General features: G+C 37.9%; 1 protein-coding gene across 5 annotated transcripts in view; it reads right to left on the bottom strand.

The window, feature by feature from the left end:
• PLCG2 (phospholipase C gamma 2) overlaps positions 1–24,883 on the bottom strand; it is a 66,778-nt gene that overhangs the window by 20,207 nt on the left and 21,688 nt on the right. For 4 of the 5 annotated variants that reach the window (XM_058846284.1, XM_058846286.1, XM_058846285.1 and 1 more), the window contains 15 exons: positions 17,044–17,184; positions 14,313–14,406; positions 13,118–13,165; positions 10,662–10,746; positions 9,928–10,011; positions 8,543–8,586; positions 7,706–7,778; positions 6,755–6,856; positions 6,479–6,597; positions 5,526–5,611; positions 4,516–4,636; positions 3,296–3,464; positions 1,388–1,492; positions 1,075–1,164; positions 365–543 (listed from right to left, as the gene is read on the bottom strand). In XM_058846284.1, the coding sequence (XP_058702267.1) occupies positions 365–543; positions 1,075–1,164; positions 1,388–1,492; positions 3,296–3,464; positions 4,516–4,636; positions 5,526–5,611; positions 6,479–6,597; positions 6,755–6,856; positions 7,706–7,778; positions 8,543–8,586; positions 9,928–10,011; positions 10,662–10,746; positions 13,118–13,165; positions 14,313–14,406; positions 17,044–17,184 (1,540 nt within the window). Of the gene's footprint in view, positions 1–364; positions 544–1,074; positions 1,165–1,387; positions 1,493–3,295; positions 3,465–4,515; positions 4,637–5,525; positions 5,612–6,478; positions 6,598–6,754; positions 6,857–7,705; positions 7,779–8,542; positions 8,587–9,927; positions 10,012–10,661; positions 10,747–11,516; positions 11,615–13,117; positions 13,166–14,312; positions 14,407–17,043; positions 17,185–24,883 lie in introns of those variants that run through there. The other variant, XM_058846288.1, reaches the window with a different exon arrangement.

Here is a 24,883-nt window from a genome sequence, read left to right as displayed (position 1 = left end):
GGGCATAAGGGAAATACAGAGTTTGTAGCAGATTTTATTCTTTTGAAGTATTTCCCCACCCACTCCTGGTCAGCTACTTAGTGAGCTTGTGAAGAGGCAAGAAATCTGTGTCATCTCATAAAACAGCCAAAGTAGCAAGCAACAAATGTCCTGACAAGGGAGGTTACAGGACCAAAACCAGTATTTTTCAACTGACAGTAGTTTTAAATATGGCATAAACTTATTCTGCAAAATTTGCTTTGACAGCTCTCTGGGTCAGAAATCCATCTGACACTATTCCTTGTAATGTTCCAGCCAGAAAAAAAAAAACCACCAAACCCAGACAAACAAATATCACATTAAATTTGTTTGATAATGACCATACCAGAATGACAAGGTGTAATCGTCAGGGAAAGCTTCACTTTCCCTGACCAGGAATGTCCCATCCTTGCCACCCATTTCAGCACAATATTCCTGGAGCAGTTTCTCAGCAGTTGTTCTCCCTCCTTTCATTTTCCCATGGAACCATTTCTCTTTCAAGTGCAGTTCAGTTCGTTTCACCTCCTAGAGCAGAAAAGAAAGAATTTTTTTAAGTGCATTTCTAATTTTATCACTTTGAAACTAAGTACTTGTTATTGGTGATATGTAACAATCTACTATTTCAGGATTTCAGCTCTTCCTAGGCCTGAGCTCTCCAGCCAATCACTTTTATAATTACCCTGCTTTACCATCCACAATAGCCAAGTAACACATTAGCAACACAATATACATTAGTTCATTCTGCTTAGTTTGAGAATAGCAGTAATACTTAAAAGACTTAGTGCACACATCAGTTTTAGCATAGAAGTACTGAAATTACATTTCATTGTCCTTGTACTCCTCCACTAACCAGGGGAAAAAGTTACTTTATTAAAAATAAGGTTAACTAAGGTTGACCTTGGCAAAGACCCTTTTATATATTTTTTTATTGCCACACTTGTTATCTGAAACAAAACGTCTACAACTTCATCAGCATAAGAAATATACATCTGTAGACATTTAAATAATCTGAAATAACAAAAAGAGAATGCTTAAATAATAAAACACAGCCATCACCTTTGATGAATCTTCATCAGCACTTTGTTCTATATCATCACTGAATGAAAGTTTTTCATCAGCAATAGCACAGTAGTGTCGAGTCCATTTCTGAAAGTTGGGAGATAATAAAACCATTAACAGAGGGAAACTCACTAACCACTCTCAACCACAATCTCAAAACAGGGTGCAACAATAAAAAAAATAATTTCTTCCCCTCATCCACAACTGTTCAACTGATAGTATTACTTACAGAAATATTAAGAAAATTCATGTCAGCTTTCAGTATTATAGAACTGATTAACAACCTGTAGCAATGACACAGAAATAATACCTGTTCTATTGTGTCCCACATGTAAAGTTCTCCTTGTTGCTTCTTTTCTTCTTTCTTTTCTTCCAAGTTCACATCAATGTCTCCCTTTGGCCCCAGTTTTTTGTGCTTAAAAAACAGAAAAAAAAAACAATCAACATTCATACACTTAGAATCCCACACAAAATTGGTCATAATGTTTCAGCACACTCAGTGTTACTGGAAGTATCTCCCTTCATTGCACAGCCACCTTCTGTCATTATCATAACAGCAGCTGTTCCACAAGGAACAACAGGGCAGGAACTTCTTTCTTTAAAATTAGATCCTGTAACAAAGGTTAAAAAAACTAGTAGAGGTATCATTGAAGCAGTGAAGAAACAAATAGTTTGATAAGATCTCACCATTCTTTAGAGAACAGAAAACATGAAGTGACACATACCAAAAAATAAGGATAAACAGGAATCCTTCTGCAGAAAGTAGTACATAAGGAACAAAAATCAAAACCAAAGGAAAAGATAAGGAATTAAAATGAATGAGGAATTCACCCTTTTATGAGAAAAAGGAGTACAAGAAAATCCTTTATGAAAAAAGGCGTCAAGTTCTGCTTTCTTTAGAGTGTTCACAAAAGTGTCTCAAGGGGCCACAGGCAATAACAATTACTTAACTGCACTTAATGATGGGATTGCCTCATATCAGACCTCAACCACACTCAGTTTGGCACAGCCTACTCTTGGCTGATTTCAGTTTGAGAGGCCTATCTGAAAAATCTCACAGGCCAGTGGAGTAGGTGTTGCCTCTGACTGTTTACTGACAACATTTTCCAAACAAAAGCCAAACAACACAACCAGCTCACTGGCAGGTGCTGATCTATTTAAAGACTCGTCAATGCTCTTTTAGACAGCACAGAGTGATATGGATGTTCTCTTGTGCACATTCTTAATAGTTTGTAATTCCCTTTAAATCAAATCTGTCATGTTACTAATCATGTGCCTATGCAAGTCCCCTCTCTTCTCTGCATGGAAAAAACAGTCTGGAGAGAACAAAAAAAATCCCCAAAAACTTAAGCACAGAAGTTTTCCACCTTATAGCAGGATTCTGTTATTTCTAATCTTACATTCAAGAGCATATTCTTATACCTACCTACCCTTATTTCCTCCATTCAGATATCTAATACATAGGATGCAATACTGTCACAAGAGCAAGAAAACAGAAGCATGAACAAAAGTAATTATTATTTTACTACAGAGATCATGAGCAGCCCTGAGATTCTTCACCAAATTTTGCCATTTGAAAAGTTCTACCAGAGTTTCAATCTGAGAAATCTTCTTTTGGTTGTGTTGTTGCTGCAAAACAGAGCTCATAAAATACATGCACTGCCCACAAGGTCCAACACAAACAGAGACTGCCTTCTCATAGTACTGCCTCTGTTTCACAAGTGGCTCACTAAACTGCATATTTAAATCACACTGAGTTAGCAAACATTCATCAATTTGTGAAATCCTCACAACTTCCGTGTGCAGCCGCAAGTGTTTGGGTTTCACTTGAATGAAAGGCAGTTTTTGAAAAAAAAATAGTAATACTGATCTATCTTCCTATTCAAGAACATACTTCTATCATTTTTAAGCAGGCCACATGGTGTAAAACATCTGTGATGAACATCTGCAGCAGTGAACCCTTGTTGAAATTTAGCAGTGACATTTCAGGAGCTGGAAGACCTTTAGAAAAGAAATTACTTTTGATCTGGCTTGAACTGCCAAGACTTACTGCAAAGGAAACCAAGAGCAAGCACTTTAATACAGAGTTTTACAGAACACTGTTCATTACTGCCAAATGTAACCAGTAAACCCTTCAAGCAAGGGGTTTCTTGAAACTTATCTGTGAAGTCAGGAACAGTATTTCAGGCTCCTGCTCTTGTTCTCAAAGCAAGCCTACCTTGATGATGATTTTTTCTTTCAGCTGGGTTGGTGATGGGAGCTGATCTGCACTGGCTTCAACAGGCTTCATCAAAAGCTGATCCCCAAACACCTCCTTGAACACTCTGGCCATGTGTCGCTGCTGCTCCACACTGCAGTGCTCTTCAATTGACAGAATGACTGGGTATCTTTGGGGGACAAAACCAAGGTGAACAAAGACAATTTCTTTTTGTTACAGCTGGCAAGGCAAAGAAGACAATACCCTCCCTCAGCCCCCAGAAGAGAGAAAATATTTAAAAGAAGCAAGACAAAAGGAAGATACAGACACAACAAATAACAGATGTGCAATCAGAATTGCCAGGGTCAGAAGGGACCTGTGAAGGCCTATCTAATCCAAACCTCTTCTTTGGGAAGGCCCAATTCCTAGATTAGATCATGTTGTTCAGAACTTTATCCAGCCAAGATCTGAATATATGCAAGGACAAAGATTCCCTCCAAGCTCTTTGGGCACAGTTTCACTGCTAAGGTACCATTATGTGAAAATTTGTTTCTCCTCTCCTCAAAATCATGTCTGTTTTCCATCACATGTACTCTGAGAAGAGTCTGAAAGGGTAATGCATCCCATAGTATGGTTGTCACTAACACAAAGTTCCTTTGCAGACACTGATCCACATGGGAAAATACTGCCTCTCTGTGTCCAAGTGGTAACATGGAAAAACAGGACACTGACAGCTTGATTTCTTCTCCAGTTATTGGGTAATATTTTTCATGTTAAGGACATCTCAACACAAGTTAAAGAAGGGCAGAGATGCAGATCTAAACTGATGTTACCAGTTCAAGAGACATGCTATGAGTTCTGTATCATCTCACTAAGACCTTCCCTACAACAGGAACACCACATGACAGACTTATTATTTGTCAATTGTAGTATTTTGTTGAATTTTTAAAAGATTTAAGACATACTATTAAGCCCTTGAAGTTTCACTTTCAACTTAATAAAAGAAGATCCAAAAAAGGAGCCAGAAACCACTTTAGGGTGGCCACTATCTTCCTTAGCAACAAATTGTTATGCACTGGGACTCTTCCTCAAAACAGCATCAATTAAAGACTCACATGTGGCAATAGTGAAAGCGACTGGAATCCATTATTCTCTGATTACTTTTTGCTCTAGATTACAGAGAAATTAAGTTCAGAAAGGTCTAAGTATATGAAAACAGGCTGAAGGAAAACAAAGCTTACTCAGATGTAACAAAGGCATGGTCTTTGATTGCCTGAACTACATCATCAAATTTGATCTTTGTTGTCCGTGTCCACCCATGGTAAATGATGGGTTTCCCATCAGGACCATCCCAGCAATCCACTAAGAAACACAAACAATGGAAAAAGTAAGAGACCAGGTAGCTCCTTAAATGAATCTGGTAAGACTACATCCAAAACTTCAGTGTTCTATAGACTGATTCATAGACCTTAATGTTCTAATAAAACATTCTATCAGATTAATTTATATCTCTCACAGAGGAAACTGAGTTTACTTAACTAAGAGCAAGACAAATAAACAACATTATAAAATGTTCCCAAAGCATTATTATGTAGGAATCTGGAAATAAGAGATTCAGGCAACTACAGTGTAAATCAGCTAGTTTACAGTAATTTTCCAGGGATAAATACACTCCAACAAGTGACAAGCCGAGAGCTTCTGTCTTTTGTTGATTTCAACCCTGAAACTCTAATTTGAGATACAGTTTGCATTAGTCAAATAAACAACATGAAATTAAAGTGAAAACTCTCAATAAGGAACACAAGCACAGAGCTGAAGACACATACACAATTGCTGGGGAACAAAGACATTAACTGATTTACAAGCAAGTTAAACAGGATGACAAAAGGCACCACATCACAAAAATCTCTGTGCCTTAAGCTTGTCTGTATAACAATGAAGGTAAATAAACTATCTATGCTACACAAGTACTCCAGCTTAAATCCTAAGCTTTCATACAGATGCAGGATTGGATTTTTGGTGTAAAGTGAGAGGAAATTTAGGAAGACTCTTAAAAATGCCTGGGAACATTAATCAGAGGAAGTGAATGAGGCATTGGTGAGACATAAGGAAAAATAATTTAAGGAATCAGTGATTTTTATATGACTAACTTCAAATTCAGAAAACAAACAGTTCTTGATTTCAGTTCTTTTTTCCTTTTTCGTAAACAGGGGAAACTGTACAGAAACCACTCCACAAGCTCTTTACTCACACTCAATACATCGACATCCCATCCTGAGGCACCTGATGTAAGCTTCTGTAGAGGATTCACTGCGAAGCTGGTCTCCTGTCAGGTATCTAAGGAGTAAAAAGAAATGGTTACAGATAGTCAATTTCAACCAGTTCTCACTCACTCACTGGGTGACATTTTGCCTCCTGACATGGACAGTGATGATTTTTTTTTTGGTAGCGGTGGTGGTTTGTTTTGGTTTTTATTTTTTTCTAATTCTGATGGAAGAACAAGACTTTGCTAAACCTGATGCTATCAGGTTTTTGAATGGACCAAATTATAGGAGGCTCAATCTAAACTCTGACATCCTTCTAGAGAGCAAATCATGAGCTTTGAAACCTACCTAAACCTCATCATACTCAAGCATGAGCATGTGGGAGGGATGTGGAAGGTATTTAGAATAATATCACACCTTATACTTCAAAATGCACCTGTATGCTATATCCATATCCACTTTATTGCATTCCCTGCGTGATTTTATTTGTTCATCTCTCCTCCCTCTCTTTACACCTTTTATTCTACTGCAATGCTAGACAAGCAAATCCCTTTCACTTGAAGACAGTTCAAACTCCTCATCACATACTTTGTACAACTAATGAATTCTGACATGAGCTCAATGAGGCTATCGGTGCTTGAGAAAAAAAGAAGCCACTTCAGTAACTTAAATTTTTGAAGGGAGAGAGGCTTTCAGACAGTTTCAACTCAATACACTTTATTTTTTAACAGGACTTGGGTTTTCTGGCAGCTGAGCTGAATTATATCTCAAAACCTGTATTTTCTTATGAGAAAGGGAAAAAAGAGTCTCAGAAACTTTATTTACCACATTTATACCACACTGTAAGAAGGTTTCACACATCCACACAGCACGTTTCTGGCATAATTTATTGCTACATTTGTTTGAACTGGGATAGACGACGGGACTTTTGGTAACTTACGTGTTATGAGAGGAAGAAATCCAGTAGTGGGACAAAGGATTATTCATGTTCTGCACATCTATTGAATCATATTTCTCATCCCAAATACTGTTTTCTTTTGCAAATAGGTAAGCAAGGAACTACAACACAAAGAGAGAGACTGAATTTAAACAGTTTTACCCTATAAGAATAAAAGAAATACAGCAATGCAGCAAGAGGGGCCTAGAGGCCCTGCCACCCAGTGAAAATTCTGTGAAAGTAGTCTGTGAGAATTATTGCAAAGTACCATTATCTCACCTCATCAACAAAGAGGAAAGGTTCAGCAGTTTCTCTCATAGTGTCATCAATAAACTTCGTCATTCGTTCTCGGACTTTACTGAGATCCTGTGCCCAAGATTCCTTCAGATAATTGCAATACAGTAAAAAAAAATTTTAGAAGTGGTGTTATTCAGTACAAAAATCAAGGAACAGAGTTCTACAGAGAGATACACACTACTTAAGTACATATGTGCATTGACAGGGAGAAAAAAGCTGGCCTCCTTGGACATGCCTTAACTCTAATCTCTCTCATTTCTAAGTGCAAGCTGAACATCCTTTGAAAACAGTGAAATCGGGAGAAAAAGAAAGCAAGCTTACACAGGAAGTGTAGGTCTCACTTTTCAATCACATTTGCAAAGTGCCTAGCAAATATTGCACCAGTTTTTCACATGAAATCTGTGCTAAATAAGATTATATGAAATCCATGAAGACACAGTTCCAATCCCTGCCTTCATCCTTATCTGCTTGCTGGTACAGTATCTAGCTGGCTCCATTCATTAGGAAATTACCTTTGACTGGAATGCAGGCAGGCAGCAATGTGAGAACTGCAAAAATTGGCTGCCATGGCCAAGGCATTACCCCAATGGCCCTCTGGTGACAGCAGTGACCAGGCCAGGCATTCATCTCTGACTGCATACAACATTTACTTCTAACCTTGTCTGTTTATCTACATGACTAAGTGGAAGCTTGTTAAAACCTTATTTACTTTGTCCTCCCTCTTGTCCTCTGGTGTACCTTCAGAGGCTTTATAAAGATGAAAAATAGTAGTTCTTGTGGATGTCAATGGAAACAAAGGAAAAATCTTTACAAGGCCCAGTAGTACAGTGGCATCAATCATATTCTATGAGTCTTCACATTTCTCTTAATGAGCACAGAATTCTGTGATACAACCCCAAGAAAAAGAGTTCAGTATTTCTGTAACCTTCCCACCTGCTGCTCGTGTAGCAGGAATCTCTGGAAGTCATGGAGGTGAACTGCTGAACCATCTGGACGGTCAGTATTTCTTAAAAAAAAGAAAGGGAAAGTGAAGCTAAAGAAATGAGAGGTTAATCAGATGTTAAAGCAGCAGATGACATGGGTTTGTATCTTGGATTTACAGTGCTGGTGGTGCTGCCACCAGCAAGAGACAAGGTACCATCATGGTACCAGGAAGGTGCTTATAAATCTACGTTTTAAGCAGCCTCACAGTTTAACCCATTACATGACCCAGAGCTAAGATAATACTCAGTACTCAGAGCAAACTTTTAAAGTTATTTCTTTAATCTGTTAGTGTCATATTCAAAACTAAAATAAACCAGTTTAATCCACAATCAATGGGTTAGCAATGCCTGGGACTTTCCTGCTGTACACATCTTACTTAAACTTTCAAGTCCATCAAGTGGAAGATGCAGAAACCATTACTATCAGCATTCAGCTCAGGTCTAGGCAAAGCCTGTGCACCACATCACCCTCCAGAATGAAACAAAACTTTCTGCATCAAATTGTCCTTCTATAGCTCTGTTCAGCTCTTTATAAAATCAGAGGACAGGCAACTTCAGTCCATACCATTTTTGTAATCAGAAAGTAAAAATCATCAGGACTTCCAATGTAAGTTTACCTTTTTGAATGCAAAAATATTAATGATTGCTTTTCACTTACTAAAACATCAGAACAAAAAAAAAAAAAAGAAAAGGAAACAAAAAAAGACAGTGAGGTAATTAAAAAACAATCCTGCAACACTACACCCATATGAAAATGCAGTAAAATAATACAAATGAAGAGTCTCACCCAAGAATGAAAACAGAGGAATCCTTTTTGAATTCATCAAGAATCTTAAAACAAACAAAAAACAAACAAAAAAAGAACAAACATAAAAAAAGGGAAAAAAGAGTAATAACAACAGAATATCCAATTTTCTATCTAAGTCCATCTAATAATGTCCATTGTTTTGGAAAGGGGAAATAAACACCTGTCGGCTCTAGAAGAGTTGCATACAAGTTGGCAAGACACATTTTTAATTAAATGAATAAGAAAAAACATACTGCCAAGGCTGGCAACTGCACTTCAGGCCTTTCAATGTGAACACAATTCTCAGACAAAATACTTGCTTTGATATAGCATCTTATACAAACAGATTTCTGGGGAGCTTTTTGTGCTTGATATCCCTGAAAAACTGGAATTAAGTATCATCCATCACATTTATTCCAGTGAATATAAACTAAATTGTTTCTAGCTTGGCACAGCATCATTAGAAATCATAGGAAACTTATCAAGTGACCCAAAGGACTTGCAAGCAAATTGAGAAAGTTCTTTGCAATGATTCACACAGGGCAATAACAGGAGCTTAAGGAAGTCAGAGAGGCTCCTTACTGTGTGTTTTACTTTTCAGCTTTCTGCTCAAGCTAATTAACAGGACTTTCATGGCCAAAACTAAAATCCTCAGTTAATCTAGGTTTTTTATCGCTTCACCATGATTTCAGCATCATTTTTAAACAGCACAAGCCCTATTGCCAGAAAGTCAGCATTGACTTTGACTATCGAAGCTTCTAGTTTAGCATCTGCAAAATTAAAGTCAAATCCACAATAAGCTCATAGTCAACAAAGACATTCATTCAAGTAATTTCATATCACGTGTTTTCACACAGTTTTAAAGGGTTCCTAACTTTCAGAGGCACTAAAAGTATGCAGTTTCTAGCAGCTTCATGAATCTGCACAGCAAATACAAGGAAACAGTAGTCAGGCAGTTACTCACTTAAATTGGCTAAAATGGAATTCCATTGAATTTATGCCTCCCAAAGACTGTCTGATGCATGTCCCGTAAAGGACTGGCAATCTGGAATATGGAGTTGCTTCTACCAGTAAAAAATACCAGCCAAATCTAATGAAAAGACATTCTACATCCTGAACAGACTCACAGGAAAAATAATTCCTCCTAAAGACCTGTGAATATCTGTGCCTATCTCTACTACCAACACACAAGAAGCAACATGAATGACTTGTTCATCTCCTTAGGCCAATTGCTGATACTGTTATCTACACATTGAGTACAGAACTGCAGCCTTTTCCTGGTACAAGAATGAGGAAAAAAGAAAATCAGTAACAAAAAGATAACCAGCTCCCACTACTCTGATGCAGCAGTTGAACAGCATGAAGGCTATCTATGACAAGCTTACCAATTTCTGTTGTTCAAACATGATCTTCTTGTAGAACAAATGAAATTGTTCAAAAGTAAGCTCTTCCTTGTGAGCGCCTATTTCCTACAACAGAAAGTAGCATGCAATGAATTTAGAATTCCCTGAACTGCACTTGCACAGTGAACAAGTTACTCTTACTCTAGTTGGCATTCTCTCATGCATTCTGTTCTACTCCAACCTTATTTATCTCTAACCATTTGGATTTTTAAATTTATTTATGTTTTTAAGAATACAAACAAGAAAACAGATGTTGGTGTATGACATAGTGCTCCGAGACCCCATCCTTGGCCTTGCATTTTGCACTTTATTTCCATGACTGAGAGAGAAGTAGAGCCTCATTTACTCATTATTAGCTGGGGCAGCAGAAGCAAGAATGTATGATTTAAGGGTGGAGAGTTGGAAAGCAGGAAAGGGTGGGGATATTCAAGGTTCCTGTAGGAATAGAATGACCTTCAAAAGTTATTAATATTGGCATTAGTCGGAGAGAAGAGGTTATTATTTGATCATATTGAAAAAAAATTAAAAGAAAAGAAAGAACATTTATGTGTGCATTTTCTTATACCCTCAGATATAGGTAAAACAAAGCTGACAAATTAATCAATATAATTTATTTAACTGTAGATTATATGAATCAAAAACAATTAAATGTCCTAAAAAGAAACATCAACACTTATCAGATAATACCAAATACATTTAAGTAATCAGGTAATTACCGCAAATTTGTCCTTCAAGTACTTCATGCTGCTCACTTTGAAGTTTACTTGGGGAAGGACAGTTTTCAGCTCTCTAAGACTGATACTGGGGGGAAAAAAGGAGAAAGAAAAAGATAGCAAAATCACCACAGTTGTTTTGTGTCTAGTCAGTTACTCATATTTTCTATCAACACAAAAATGTGACTATAGAAACATTTTAGGTAGGGCTCATCTCACATACCTCTAAACTTATATAAACTTAACACCTACAGGGAAGCAAGCTAGACATGGAGAAACAGGCATTTCAATTCATTTGGAATTAAAAGAACCATGTTGCATAGATATGTATTTCTCTCTCAGCTAGTAATCAGATCTAGATGATCAGCTTAAATGTAGATTTTATACACGGTCAGATGAACTGAAGCCTTTCTTCCACTGAAACTGAATTACAGGCACCGAAAACACCATGAAAAGGCTGTACCAAACATGAGCACAAACAGAAAATAAAAAGGCTCAATTTTCTGTACCATTTTAACCTTTTTCTCCAGATGTTATTGAGTCTGGTAATGCTGATTTGCAGCAGCAAGACTCTTTCCTTCTGCAACATCTGAACATGATCTCAGTTCTCTCTCCCAACCAAGTCTTCCCTTCCAGTTCCTTTTACACAGACCTGATGATTCTTTTCACAGTTTCAGAATTCCCAGTGATATCCCAGCAACACTTCAAAAACCAAAGTTTTCTAGATAACAGCAAGGCAGCAAGTCAAGAGAGCACAGGTACAAGACCTGTGGGTCCTATTGCTGAAGCCCACAAAGTATTAAAGCAATAACAACAGTACCTAACAAAACAAGACTGAGGGACTCTGCCTTGACTTACAGGACAATTCAGAAGGCATTAAACCCCTGCAAGAACAGAGTTGCTTGAAAGCAACAAAGCCAATTAGCATGTTGATGAAAGTAACACCTCCATTGCAAGCAGCTACCCAGTGAGATATTCTCATCTCTATTGTGCAAGAGGGAAAAAGGGAAAGCAAGAAGGAACTAAGCCAAAGTCCATGCCCAAGCCAGATTAGACCTCAGGAAATTCCTGGCTTTCCGCCTCGTCGTCAGACCTCTGGAGAAAAACACTATTAGAAGCAAGAACGAGCACTCCATTTGTACACTAAACACTAAGCACAAGGAATTTCCTCTGGCCAGACAAGTGCAAGAGAAAACAAAGAGTTGGGACTTCATTGCCAATGGAAAAAAATTCAACCTGTGGAACAGGACTTGCATGGTAGCCTTTACAATTAACCTCCATAAAAACCACAGCTCTGAACACAACAGACCTCAGTCTGAACTCCTTTCCTGAATTTTTCTAAAAGCATGAATCATCTAGGAAGAGAAGGAAAAACTGCCTTCTTCACAATGCAAGTCTCCTTGGTCCCATCCAAGCTGCCTTGCTGCAATGAAACAATCCTAAAGCGACAAATGAAACCTCTTCAGCAGATACCTACTGTCAGCCACAGCTGCTCCATCCTAACATTCACTTTTGCTTTGTGAATCCCAACAACACATCCCATTGCAGGGTTAGTTCTCAAGATGCATCAGGGGGCACAAATCAATATCCAGTAAAGGATGGGACTGTGGCCAGTTGAGGAAACACAGCTCTGAAATGGGGTCTCGGCTCACCCTGCATGGTGCCACAGGCTGTCTGCACAGGGGTGTGATTTCCTCCACAGCCTCAGTCACACAATTAAACACCTCACTGCAGTTTGCTTTTGGGAAAAGGTGTACACAAAAGGAAAAGCATGAGCTTTGCTACAGTGATTTGTACTTTAGAATAAAATGCATGTTCCAGGCAAAGAGAAAAATCATGGTGAAATAATACCACAGAAAGGAGGAAAAGCTAATATTCTTCTCAGTGTAGCATGATTTTTGGAAACCCTAAGGAGAGGTGTGCAGTCAAATTCATTTTTTTAAAAGGTCTCCTTTGCGTGTAAAAGCCACAAAGCCACATCACAGATGGACCTGAAAGGACCTACTGAAAGTCAAACACATGAAGCCACACATCACACTGGGAGCTAGAACCCCTAGGACTTCTTTCACATGAGAAGCACCAGGTCAGAGGTGATTCTTTGGCTTTGGTCTGTTCAAATACAAGGCAGAGACAAGCCCGTGGCCAGGCCAATTGCCAGGCGAGCTCCATCTCTACAATAATTCATTGCTCATTCTGAGAAAGTAATTCTAGGTTAAAATTTAAAATACTTATTGTCATAATTTGTTTCCTTATTATACCATGTACATAAACCTGAGGAAATGCTATGAACACATTCAGCAAAAGGCAAAACTCAAGTTGCTAAAGCAAGGGAAAATGCCATTTTCAGGCACCTAATGCTCCACATTTGGAACTATTAATTCTTTATTTCTTTTCATTCCATGTTAGCATCTGCAACAAAAAATCACTAAAAACATCTGAAAAAAGACAGAGCTTCTTACCTATTTTTTCTAGTTTGATCAACAGAATAGATCTGCTTTCTCAGCCAGCTTGTAGAAAAGGGAGAAAAAAAATAAATCTAAGAATTATAAAGAATATACAGCCAAAGAAATTTCAAAATCCATAGACAAAACTCAACAGAAATACTTAAAAGTCTTAAGATTCATCTCTTTTAGCAAAGCAAAAAACCAGTGCAGCATTCAAGGATCCAGCCAGTTTTTTTTAAACACATTTGTAAATATGTACTTTTCTTCTGCATTTTAAAGTCACATAAACAACACAGGAAGGGGAAGGGTGGGCAGAACAGAAAAGAATGAGTAACCAGAAGCTGTGAAAAAGTTAAAGAATAAAGTGAGCCAAAACTTCTGCTAATCTAAACTGAGTAACTCCATAAAGTCAATGATTTCTGACAGATTTATCTTTGAGCTGCTGGCTCAAATATTTGCTAGATGCATAAAAATTAAAAACTAGAGAGAAGGGAAAGGGTTTAGAGAATGTTAAAGAAAATCCTCATTACACTGCATGTCAGTTTTAGATGCACAGTAAAATACTTTTAGTTGCACCAATAGTAAATAAATACATACACAATTTTGATCTAAAAAATGAATGCACCCCTAAGCTAATCTCCAGCCTCAACAGGAATTACTCTTTTTTGACAAGACCAGTGTCAAAGCCACAATTTGGTCAGGGAGCAAGCAAGGGCAGAGCATATCCTCACTAACAGCAGTGGCCACAAACAAAAATGCTAGCAGTAATGAAAAGCAATGGGGTATGGAAACATTACTGAAACCTTGTCCACAGAACTGGCAGTCTGAGCCTGAGCAGCTTCACACACAACATCCTCAGAAGGATAAAAGTGCAGTTTCAAATGGCTGACTTTTGAATTTTCCAAGAAGCTAACACACAAACACCAGCTGCTCTTGTGATCTCATGAAGAGATTTTGTTTTGGGTGCACAGAACAAGGTGAATTGCAAGTTCACATTAATGTAAGAATCAGAGTGTGACTCCAGAGCACCTGCAGCACCTATGTAGCAAAATAGATATTGAGAATTTCCATATGAGGTTTCAGTGTCATGCACTAATTGGAAAGTGTTCTTAGTGTAATTGGCAAGCACCACTTGCTACACCTTAAAAATTTCATTCAGATTTTCCTCTTTCAATTCCCAGTCTTACAAAGTGAAAATATGTCCACGTACCTCTCTGTGATAGCAGGTGTGGGAGCACTCATGACCTCTTGATACAAGATATTCAAGCCACACAACCATTTATCAGTATCATCTTTAGAGTCAGCTGAAAAAAATAGTATGCTATGGTAAACATCAAAACAAAATCAACACAAAACCAAGACACAACTTGTTTAAATAAACCCTAATATGCTGACTAACCTTTCTCTTTGATAAATCTCATTACATAGCTTCATGTTGCTACTAATAAAACTAATAAAAAACAGCATAAATTTGGGGGTAGGTAAGTTCTGACAGAAACTATCTGCTTTTAGAAGACTGTTTATTACAGAAGAATAGTTTCAATATTTCAGCAAAAACACTATAAAACTACTGCTGAGCTCCTGTGGTAACACAATCTAAATTAATTTTCTTATCTTCTGTCTCCAAAGTGGCAAAAGCCCAGGACCTTCAAGAGCAACTTGAAGGGCACAGGCAAAAGAACTCAGTACTACTGTAGCATAAAGCTGGTTCATTATATTCCCAGCAGCCTACAACAAAATTGCAATACACTGGCTTTTGACATAATCACCTTCTATTTATCTTAACCATGCCTCTCAACACAGATTGTTCCAGACTAAATTTTAGCAAGACAAACACAAAGTGAGCAATGTACAGAATTGGTGTAGTGTATATAAAACATTTTAATACAAGTCAAAAAAAGGTCTAAAATTCCTTATGTGTCCTAGCTAGAAGCCAGGTACATCTTCCTCCCAACCCTGCAAATTAGTATATCACTGCCTTGTTTTGTTTAAAATTCAGTTTGCCTTTCCATTTCCCAAACCTGAAGAGTCCTTCCCATCATTTATCATGATTGCATTTGGTAATTCTTCAACCCAGCAGAAGCAAGATGAGGAACTGTGCTGGGCACAGCTTTCCCTAGGAAATACCAGCTAAGCTGAAAGAACCTTGCATGAGATGCAATCTTTACCACCCTCAGCTGGGAAAAGTCCATTTGATTTAGCTGCCTCTCAAATTGCATGAAGGCATTCCTCAATTAAACCAGCTCTGAAAAATTATTTTCACACAGGAGCTGAAATCTTTTATCAGCCTTCAAAGCAAACCAGTTTCTCAAAAGGTGAAGATTACATTTTATTTAAACATACTTTCAAACAATGTTTTATCCCCCAAGGATGAAGCTGGAGCCCAGCCTCAGCTCCCCATGGGAACGTTTTTCAATTAGTTACAATTTTGGAAAGAACACCCACTACCACTGCCAAACCAATTCTTCTCCCAAGACAATTCTGCCCTTTATGATAGCTACCATTCCCTTCAAGGAACAATTCTTTAATATTGTTTTAAGAAACCGTGACAAAGCCCTTCAACAAGGAAAAGGATTTCCCCCTTAACTGAAAGTTATATCATGTTGTTCTGCATTACAGCAACAGCTCATGGTACCAAGTGTTTTCAAAGTATTGGCAGAGTCCTGTTTTGAGAACTGCCATGGGGGAAGGACTATCAGAGGAAATCAAGCTGAAGTCCCTGGCACAGCTGCACGTAAGCACAGCCACTTACTCAAAATTTTCACAGACTTCTGTCAACAATGGTAAAACTTATTTAAAGTTATTAACGGTAATGGGTAAAACTGTTTAAAGTTAAAAACCTCTAAGAATGGATCACAAGCAGTCTTTCATTTCAAAAGCATCTGACTGTAAAAAAATTGTCTTCTAATATTGCAATCTATAAGAAATTAATCCCATAACTAATAATAAAATAATTTATTAAGCAGTATTAAAGCACTTACAAAGCACTCCCCTTTTCTTACATTAAGATTTTCCAATTAAGTTAAATTTTAATGGGTAAAGCACGTTCCCGCTCAGGACAGAGAGAATTATGACTCCAAATGAATTGTCTGTATGGTTCTAAACCAACGACCCACTATAAACTTTTTAGAAATCTCTTTGTAAATTCCACTAGTTAGAAATTTTATTCAGTCTGTACCGTAAAAATTTATACCTCTTTTCATTTCCAAATCTTTGGGTTTGTGACCCTGGATAATCTTGCCTGTAATAAAAAGTGCTCCAACTCTTTCTATAGATATAGGGTAAAAATTCCCTTTGTTTCACACAAATCTCTTCATTTTAAATTTATCACTTTCCAATTTTATTTATGGTTCCCTAATACTTATTTAGAAGGGGTTTAGTATTATCAGGTGACATGCACACAAATAACAAAACTAAAAAAATAAGAAAATAACAAATAACAAAACACAAATAACCCAGACTAAAACTTCATCTTTCCAAATTAATCTGCAATTGCTCACAGGCAATAGGAAAATTTCTGTGATACAGCTGCAGTGTAACTTTTTATGGCTATTATATCCAAAATCATTTTGGCCAAATTGAAAATGTTAGGACAATATTCTGGCCACACTGAAAAGCTGTCTTTAAAGAGGGCAATGTTACCTCTGCTCTTCAGTGCTGAAAACCTTACTGGAGTTATTTAACCAGCAAAAGTCTACCTTGCTAGAAAAAAGCAGAAACAACACTCACACAACACACCACTTGAAAGTGAAACATTCCAAATGCAGCAGGTCACAGAAAAGAAGGGCTGAGTAAAAGGTCTGGCTCCAGATTTTAAGCATCTGGTGCACTCCTGAACTGCAGAAGTTAAAACCGCAGTATTCTGTGCATTCCTGTTCTATCAATGTGTTTGACTTGCTCAATCGGTAGCTTAAAAGAAGAAAGGAAGAAGATAAAAGTACCTGCTAAACTTAAGGTGTTGAGGACAAACTGGGTACCATAAAAAACAGTAAAGCAGTGTTCTTCTCTGTGCTTTGCTTTGCAACGTTCAAAGTCCTTTGAATTCTTTCCTGGGCGAATTTCTTTTATTTCCATCAGATCCACTGAAAGGAAACAACATTCAATCAGTACAACTGCAGAGCTTGAAATGGTAGGATGGATAACTCAAAGTATGCACACACATATAAAATAAAAACCATATATATAAAAATGCAGATATGTATTGGAGAAGAAATGCAAATTCTGCCAGTTTGCAAACCATAAATCCACAAATAAATAGTAACAGATGATAGTAGAACAGGACCAGAAAAAGAAAAAAAAAACTGTCTTATTTTTATTATTTCACTATCACTGATTTTCCATGGACAAGATGCAGACACATTGCCCTTTGGGTCATAGAAAATGTGATTTCACAAATGGCATTAACTCTAAGCAAGTAATTTTCCAATTGCCATGACAACTGTTCAACAGAAACTAAAAAGAAAAGATACAATTCTACCTTACCCACCTAAACCACCCACATATATCTTAGGTAGCCAGCCAACCTTGCCAGCTAGTACAGTAACTACTACTTTCAAGAAAAATATCTGAAGTAGGAATATAAAGAGAAAATCAAGCTTAATAATTAAAACGTTTGTGAGTTTCCTCATGGCCAGCTCCAGAGAGATCTGTGTTATTTAACATAACCTGTTGTATCACTTTCACCTCGCAGCTCTCCAGAGAAGCACTGGAGCATGGCAGAATGGGAACCCTGCACAAGCACACACTTTCCTAAGCCAGCTCCCTTTTTTCAAACCCTTGATAAAGAGCCTGCAGAACAGGAGTGAGACAGCACTGAAATAGAAATATGTGTGCTCTCAAGATAAGATAATTATTAGAAAACTGAGGAAGTGGTTTTGCTCTGCCTGTGGACCAGAGAAATAAACAGCTCTTTCCACTTCTGGACAGTCTTGACTTATGAGCTACAGGACAAAAAGTGAAGAAAAACATTTCATGGCTGCTCTTGAAATGTGTTTATCAGACCTAGCAAGATCCAAGGAAAACAGCTGAGGGTTTTTGTCCATGCATTTAAGAATACCACAATATAAACTGCCTATTTCAAATGTGCACCTCACTCATCAGTAACAGAAGACCATTAACAACAAAATGAAACAGCAGCTCTGTTGCCAGACAAGGGTGAGCTGAACAATGGTAAAGCTTCCGCCTGTGTAATGCTGCATTTCTGTGATGCCAATATGGACAGACAAACAAAGAAGTTAATCAAAAAAATCCTGAGAATGAAACATTAATTCTTCTCAAAAGATCAAAAGTATCCCAAAGTAGCCCAGGCAAAACTTCTACCAGACACTCCTCACAGTCATTAAACAACTTACATTGTGAAAATGAGACCTCAAAGGTTAACCTGAACTAATCATAGGATATAAGCATCTTTCTTAAATGAATTTTTCCAAGCATCATTATTCTCAAGATAGAGGTTTTAATGCCTCGGCCTCCCTCTCAAACCACAAAAACATCTCCTAAGATCTGCATATCTGATTGGCCAAGACCCCTAAATTTAGATGCAAATTTCTAAAATAAATTCACATTGTGCCTATAAATGAATGACCAGGAACCAAAAGCTCCTAATGACTGATCTCCTTCCCATTCAGAGTCTCACTCGGATCCCTTAAGATGCATTCAAATTACCATCCTAAATGTCACCATCTCAAAAAGTTGCTTTTAAGCCACAAATTCACATTAATAACAACAGAGAGGAATCAGAACACAGTCATAGAAAGTACCCAAATGGAGAGGGGAGGAGGTTGCATGGCTGCAGTAAATGGCATGGGACTGCACACCAGGCTGGCTTATTCTAACCACTGCAACCCCAGTCACCTCTTCTGCTTTCCCTTCACCCAACAAATCCCTGCTGAAAAACACAGTTTTAACTTCAAAGTGAATCACACCTTTACTTTCAGGCTCCTTTAAATCCACACACATGAACAACACAACAAAAGGCCCTCTCAAAGTACAAACTAGAAGCAGTGATAAAAGAGATTTCACAACCTGCATTGCTGTTGGCATTTCCAGGGGCTCTTACCTCACACTAACCTCTGAAATAAGCACACAAATTTACTCAATGTCTCCTCTCAGTTACACACACTCACTACAGTCCTTCTCCTTGCATTACAGCCTTTCAACACCACCATCCCCTTCTCCTGCACCAACCTATGTATCCTATGTGTATATACATAGTGGCACAACAATTTTTGTATGCACAGACATGTTATTGCTTCTCCAACTGGTTTTTCAGAAAGAGTTTAGAGTGTACCCTAATTGCTAAACGTTCAGTGAACAGAGGAATGGTTCAGCAAGAGAACAAAATTGGGTGAAAGGAAAGAGAAAGAAATATTTATATTAAAAAACTCGAATTCAAAATTTAACATCCCTACTATTTTCAGGCAACATATTCTATACATCCTACAAAGTCTGGGCAATATATCATTACGTTTCCTTAGAAAATAAATGAAACAGGTACACAGGAAACACAAGTTTTATTAAACATTCTTTAGCTTTTTACAGAAATAAAGACATAATGCATATTATAGTGTCAGAAAATTAATATAAACTACCTGTATGTATTTTAATTACATTTCATAGTGTTGGTTAGGATGTATTACTCTACATTATTGAAAGAAAAGCCAATGTAGAGAATCTAAGGGAGAAAAGAGAAATATGAACACCAAGCATTAATTCTGGTCTTGCAGTAAGCTCTGCCTTCTCCGCAGGTGGTCTGGAGTCACCTCCACATGAAGCCCAGTAACTCCAGAATGGCTGTTACCATTCAACTATGTCAACTATATCAAGAAAGGAACAGACCAGAAAAAGCTGCAACATGTTTCAGACTCAAATTAGTAAATCAACTGTACCAACTTAGTTGTCACGCAGTTACTGTGAACTTTTTGCAGCACAATCTGTCGCTGAACAATTAAAATGTAATTTCATACCCATGCCAGATCTGCAGACACAGCACTTCAGACACACTATCTTTGTACTGCCTTGAAGTACTGGAGCTTTCCTCTTTCTCAATCCCACATGGAAATTGCAGAGCCATATCCTGCCCTGGCTTCACAGACACATATTCCTGCGGCCTGATACACCCAAAAAAACACAGATCTGGACAGATACATCTTGCAGAGTCAAATCAAATCCAATACTCTTGCAGATGCAATTTCCACAAGAAGGGTGAAAGATTAAAACATTCCCTAAGGAAACATGAATTAAAGTATGCTCTGTAGAGAAATTGACTCACACTGAGCAAGACAAGGATAGCACGTCTCCAGCACAGCCAGTCCCCAGCCAAAGTGTTTATAGAAGTCTACTGCCACTCTAAAACCCACAATTAGTTTACATTTCATCCATTCCTTTATGTGACTATTTCCCCAGGTTGAAAGGATCTCCTTAGCAGCCTCATCAGTCACAGATTGATTCTGACAACTCCCTCAAGTGGCTCTTGAAGGAGACCAGACTCCAAGGCACCTTCAATTATCAAGCTGACTCAGGCTCTGATCTGGACATGTATTCAAGGCAATTCAGAGCCTGAAGCTGCCAAACTTCAGCTCCTGATGCTGTGTTATTGTTTAGCAAATCAGTGAATTCAATGGATCATTACACTACTACATACATACTTTCCTAATACTGCACAGATTAATTGCTCAATGCCTTCCAGGGCACCTGACAGAGCTCTTTTCTGCCATGAACTTAACAATTAACTTTTGATCCTCAACACCTCCACTGATCTCCTTTCAAATAACCGTGCAGCAGTGATCATGTTCAGTCACACGCTTGCAGGTCCAAATTCCCACTACATTTCCTTCAGTCACACTCGGAGGTAAATGGTAAAACAGACCCTGAATTTCAATACAGCAGGTGCTGTGCAGGCTGAGGGAAGACATGATACAAGATAACCAAAGGTAGAAAACTGTGTCAAGAGGAGAGCTATAAAAAAACATTACATTGTTATACACAACACAGTGCTCCTCATTGCAGGAGAGAACCAGCAGGGCTGTTTAAACAGAGAGAAGTTCTGGCTCCGTCTGCCACGATGGTGACCTACCAGCCACCTCTGGGTGGGAACACAACCATCCAGCACCTGAAAAGACAGGGTTAGGGAACAGACCCTGCTGAAAACCAGCCAGTGCCGCCAGCAGAGCACCTTCTGTGAGCTACAAGTGTCCATCTAAATTCACTGGAGGAAGGCAAGTTTGCAACACCTTTGGTCAAGTCAGGTAATGTTAGGTTGGAACATCAGGCTGATTGCATATAAATGCACAGACTGCCAACCCATCAAGGCACCCTTGATAGAAAAGTCTACATTAACAGTAAAAGTTTACCTAAATCTGCCATTATGGACTACAGAGTTCTATAAGATAACATTCCTGATTCAAAGCCCAGATTCCCCAGGAGTCTTTCAGTATCTGTGGCCACAAATGGTGCTCAGATCAGAGCTCAGTCATGTACTTAATGAAGGAAAAGAAAAAGCCTACAGAGAGATTCAGAGGAGGCTTACAGAGTCAGAAATCATGCTGTGAGCATTATTTTACTAAGTCTCAAGAGGGCTTAAGGGAAACTACTGGCAATGTTTTGAAGAAAATAAGGGACTCTGACCACCCAAGCTGTGTGCACCAAGACATGGGCCATTCTCTCTATGAATATAATTGCATTTTCATGTGTATATACGTATAGCAACATTCTGCACTCAGAAACAGATTTTTTTTTCAAAAAATTTGCATTACAAAATATTCCAAAGTAGGTTTCATTTTAGAAAGGCAGAAACTGTCCACTGCAACAGAGGCTGTGTGCAAATGAGTGGCCAGTGAATGAAGAAAGCCTTTAGTATCCTTTTGCAAATGTACTTCATGGTGTACATTCACGGCTCTGCTCTCACTTCTGCAGAATTAAATATTAACTACCCAAAGTGTGTTTTTAACAGCCTCTTTTTTTCTGAGCAGCAAGAAAACACAAATCGTATGTGACTCTAGAGGGAACAGGTGAGGCTTCTCCCAGAAAGCAGAAATGTCCTGCAGCATGGCAGTCCAGATTTGGCAGGGAAAGAAATTCAGCTCATATAAACAGAGATGTTTACTGAGACATTCAGCAGCCCAAGGAAGTCATTACATATAAGCCACAAAACTTCTGAAAACACAGTTGCAAGGATGAAACATGAGAGACAGTGTGGTGCACCTTGAGAAAGTACCCGTGAGTACTTTTCCAAGGGGTCCTCTGGGGATTTAGCTGAGTGACTGACATAAGGTTTAGAGAAGTGCACCTTTTAAACCCACAAGGTTTTACATAATCAGGTCACACAGAGCTGGCACGTACAGTAACAACAAATTACTACTAAATTCATAACTTCTCACTGGATTGCTCAGTACAGCACTGTTAAAGTGCTTCCCAGTTTGAGCTCTGAATTCAAGGGGGTGTACACCTGGCTACTGTTTTCATATTAAAAATTAAAGGGCACCTCCACAAAATGGCATAAGAATAGGGTAAAATGTACGTATGTGCTCATAAAAGTTTACATTCTTCTCCATGCAACAAAACAAAACAAAAATATTGGCATATAAACCTGACTTTGGGAAAAAGATGGAGCACCTACATCTCACACTCACTTTCATCAACCAATTTAGGGGTGCTGGGTCTGTGTACTTCCTTCCATCCCTGTTTTGCTGGCTGGCCATGACAGGAAGTCTGGTCGTTGTAAGTTAGCATCAGACATTGCAGAACTGAGCTGCTAAAGGGAAGACATAATTTGAAAAGAGCTAGAGGCTACACACGTTCATTTTTTCATTTGACCACAGAAACCAAGCTTCATGTACTCAGCTGAAGACTTACACAAAGATCCCCCAGCTAATAACTGAAATACAGCCATTTCAAAACACACCAAAAAAAGGTGAATTTTAATGTTCCTTTACTCCATAAAGTGAATCCACTCCAAGAAGTGGATTCACTTTACAATGACATATTGTTCTTTAATAGGATTCAGTATACAGAAAGCAAATGACAGAGCAGAAACACAGGGTTTTAAACCTTAGTTAAGTTTATTTATTACTTTAAGTCTGAAACAGTAAGGAAATTCAGACAAAAGTTCTTCTAACAGTAAGGAAAACAAAGGTCCCTACTAGAAATCAGCAAGATCAAGTGCAGTATTCAAGCCAAATTAAGCATTTATTTTACACCCCTCACCAGAATACAGAGATGCTCATCACTTCTCCCAGAGAAGTGGATCTGTATATGTTTATATCATCATTTAGATCTGTAAATGTTTATATCACCTTCTCCAATGAGGAAAAAAATAAAAAAGTTTTCCACCACAGAACAAATTTCTATTGATATTAATAATTCTACTAAATAAATGACTCAGCTTTTTAACATGTAGCAAAAAAAAAATCAATGTTTAAGAATGTGAGCCACATGCATGAACACTCTCTTAGGTGTTAGTTTTTGAAGTTCCCCAACTTCAACTGACATCCATAAGGATACACAGCATCAAAATTTGTTCTCTTTGGCAGTCATTTTAGCAAAGATCTTAAAAGCAACATTATCAAAATTTAATTTCAAGGCAAAGACGCTGCTGGATAAAATTCACAAAATCAAACAATGAAGACAAGAAACCCTAATCCTTGTTAGGTAGAACAGCATTGCTTGTGGCAACACACAGTAGGTTGCCACTAAATTAAACTAGAGATCCCTGCATTTCTCCTTGCCCTGTCAATTGAATGTGGCCTGACCTGGTGCTGTTATCTGTGCAGCCCTATTACAGATGCACTGCTTCTATAATGAGCTTTGACCAATAAATATCCAAGTGCAACATTTGGTCAAAACTAGTGATTCCTGCTTCGCAGTATAACAAAGCACAGGATAATCTTACAGATTGAGAAAAAACAGAGCAGCTCCCACAGGTTCTAGTTCTATTTGTAACATGAATTTACTAAGCCTGTTTTTAGTTTCCACACTCCCTTTACCTGTGAAACATGAAAATTCAACTTCATTTTATGTTTGAGTTTTTTTTAATCATGTTCTAGAGAACAAATTCTGTAAAATCTCCCCTTTTCAGCAGGGAAGAAAATCTCAGGTGAACTTAACACTTGATAACTGTTTTCTGTAGGTTAAATGAAAAATCAGTAATGCTAAATTACTTTTAGATGGCAAATTTATTTTAGAAGTGGTCATTTTTTCCTATAAATTCTGGGAAAATATTACACACAAAACTAGAGCAGTGAGACAATGTGAAATGAGCAGTTCACATTAATTCTCAAATAACATGTTATGCACTGTCAAACATAGGCTTCTGTTATAAATGAAAAAAAAGATACAAGATAGTCCTATCGCATTAATAAAGGTCTGAGCTGCAAAAAATAGAAATGGCTACTATTGTACTGTGGTGTGTCATGAGCACCAAAAGCTTCAGTTTAAGTATAGCCTTTATTCCTCTGCTTCACTATTTTGCAATTACATCGACATGATGTCTACATCTCTGCCATTCCCCAATCCAGGCACCTCATCCTCTGAGAAAGTTTTCAGAATAAATTAATACTAACATTTCTCTTCCCTTTTCTCTTTCACCCCTACCTACACTGACCTCTCACTCTGCATACAGAAGGAGCAGTTTCACAGCTGATATATAACTTTTTCTAAATATGGCTCTCCGATACTTTAAAACTATTTCTTGTTATGAGCTTGCACAATTAAATTGTCATTAGATATATTTATTACGGATTCTTTTGCAATAAATAAAGAACATGAAAAAAAGGGGATCTTTCT

Source organism: Poecile atricapillus, chromosome 10 (assembly GCF_030490865.1).
Source record: "Poecile atricapillus isolate bPoeAtr1 chromosome 10, bPoeAtr1.hap1, whole genome shotgun sequence".
NCBI classification, from domain to species: domain Eukaryota; kingdom Metazoa; phylum Chordata; class Aves; order Passeriformes; family Paridae; genus Poecile; species Poecile atricapillus.
The sequence above is the reverse complement of the archived record's forward strand: the minus strand, read 5'-3'. Positions and strand labels throughout refer to the sequence as shown.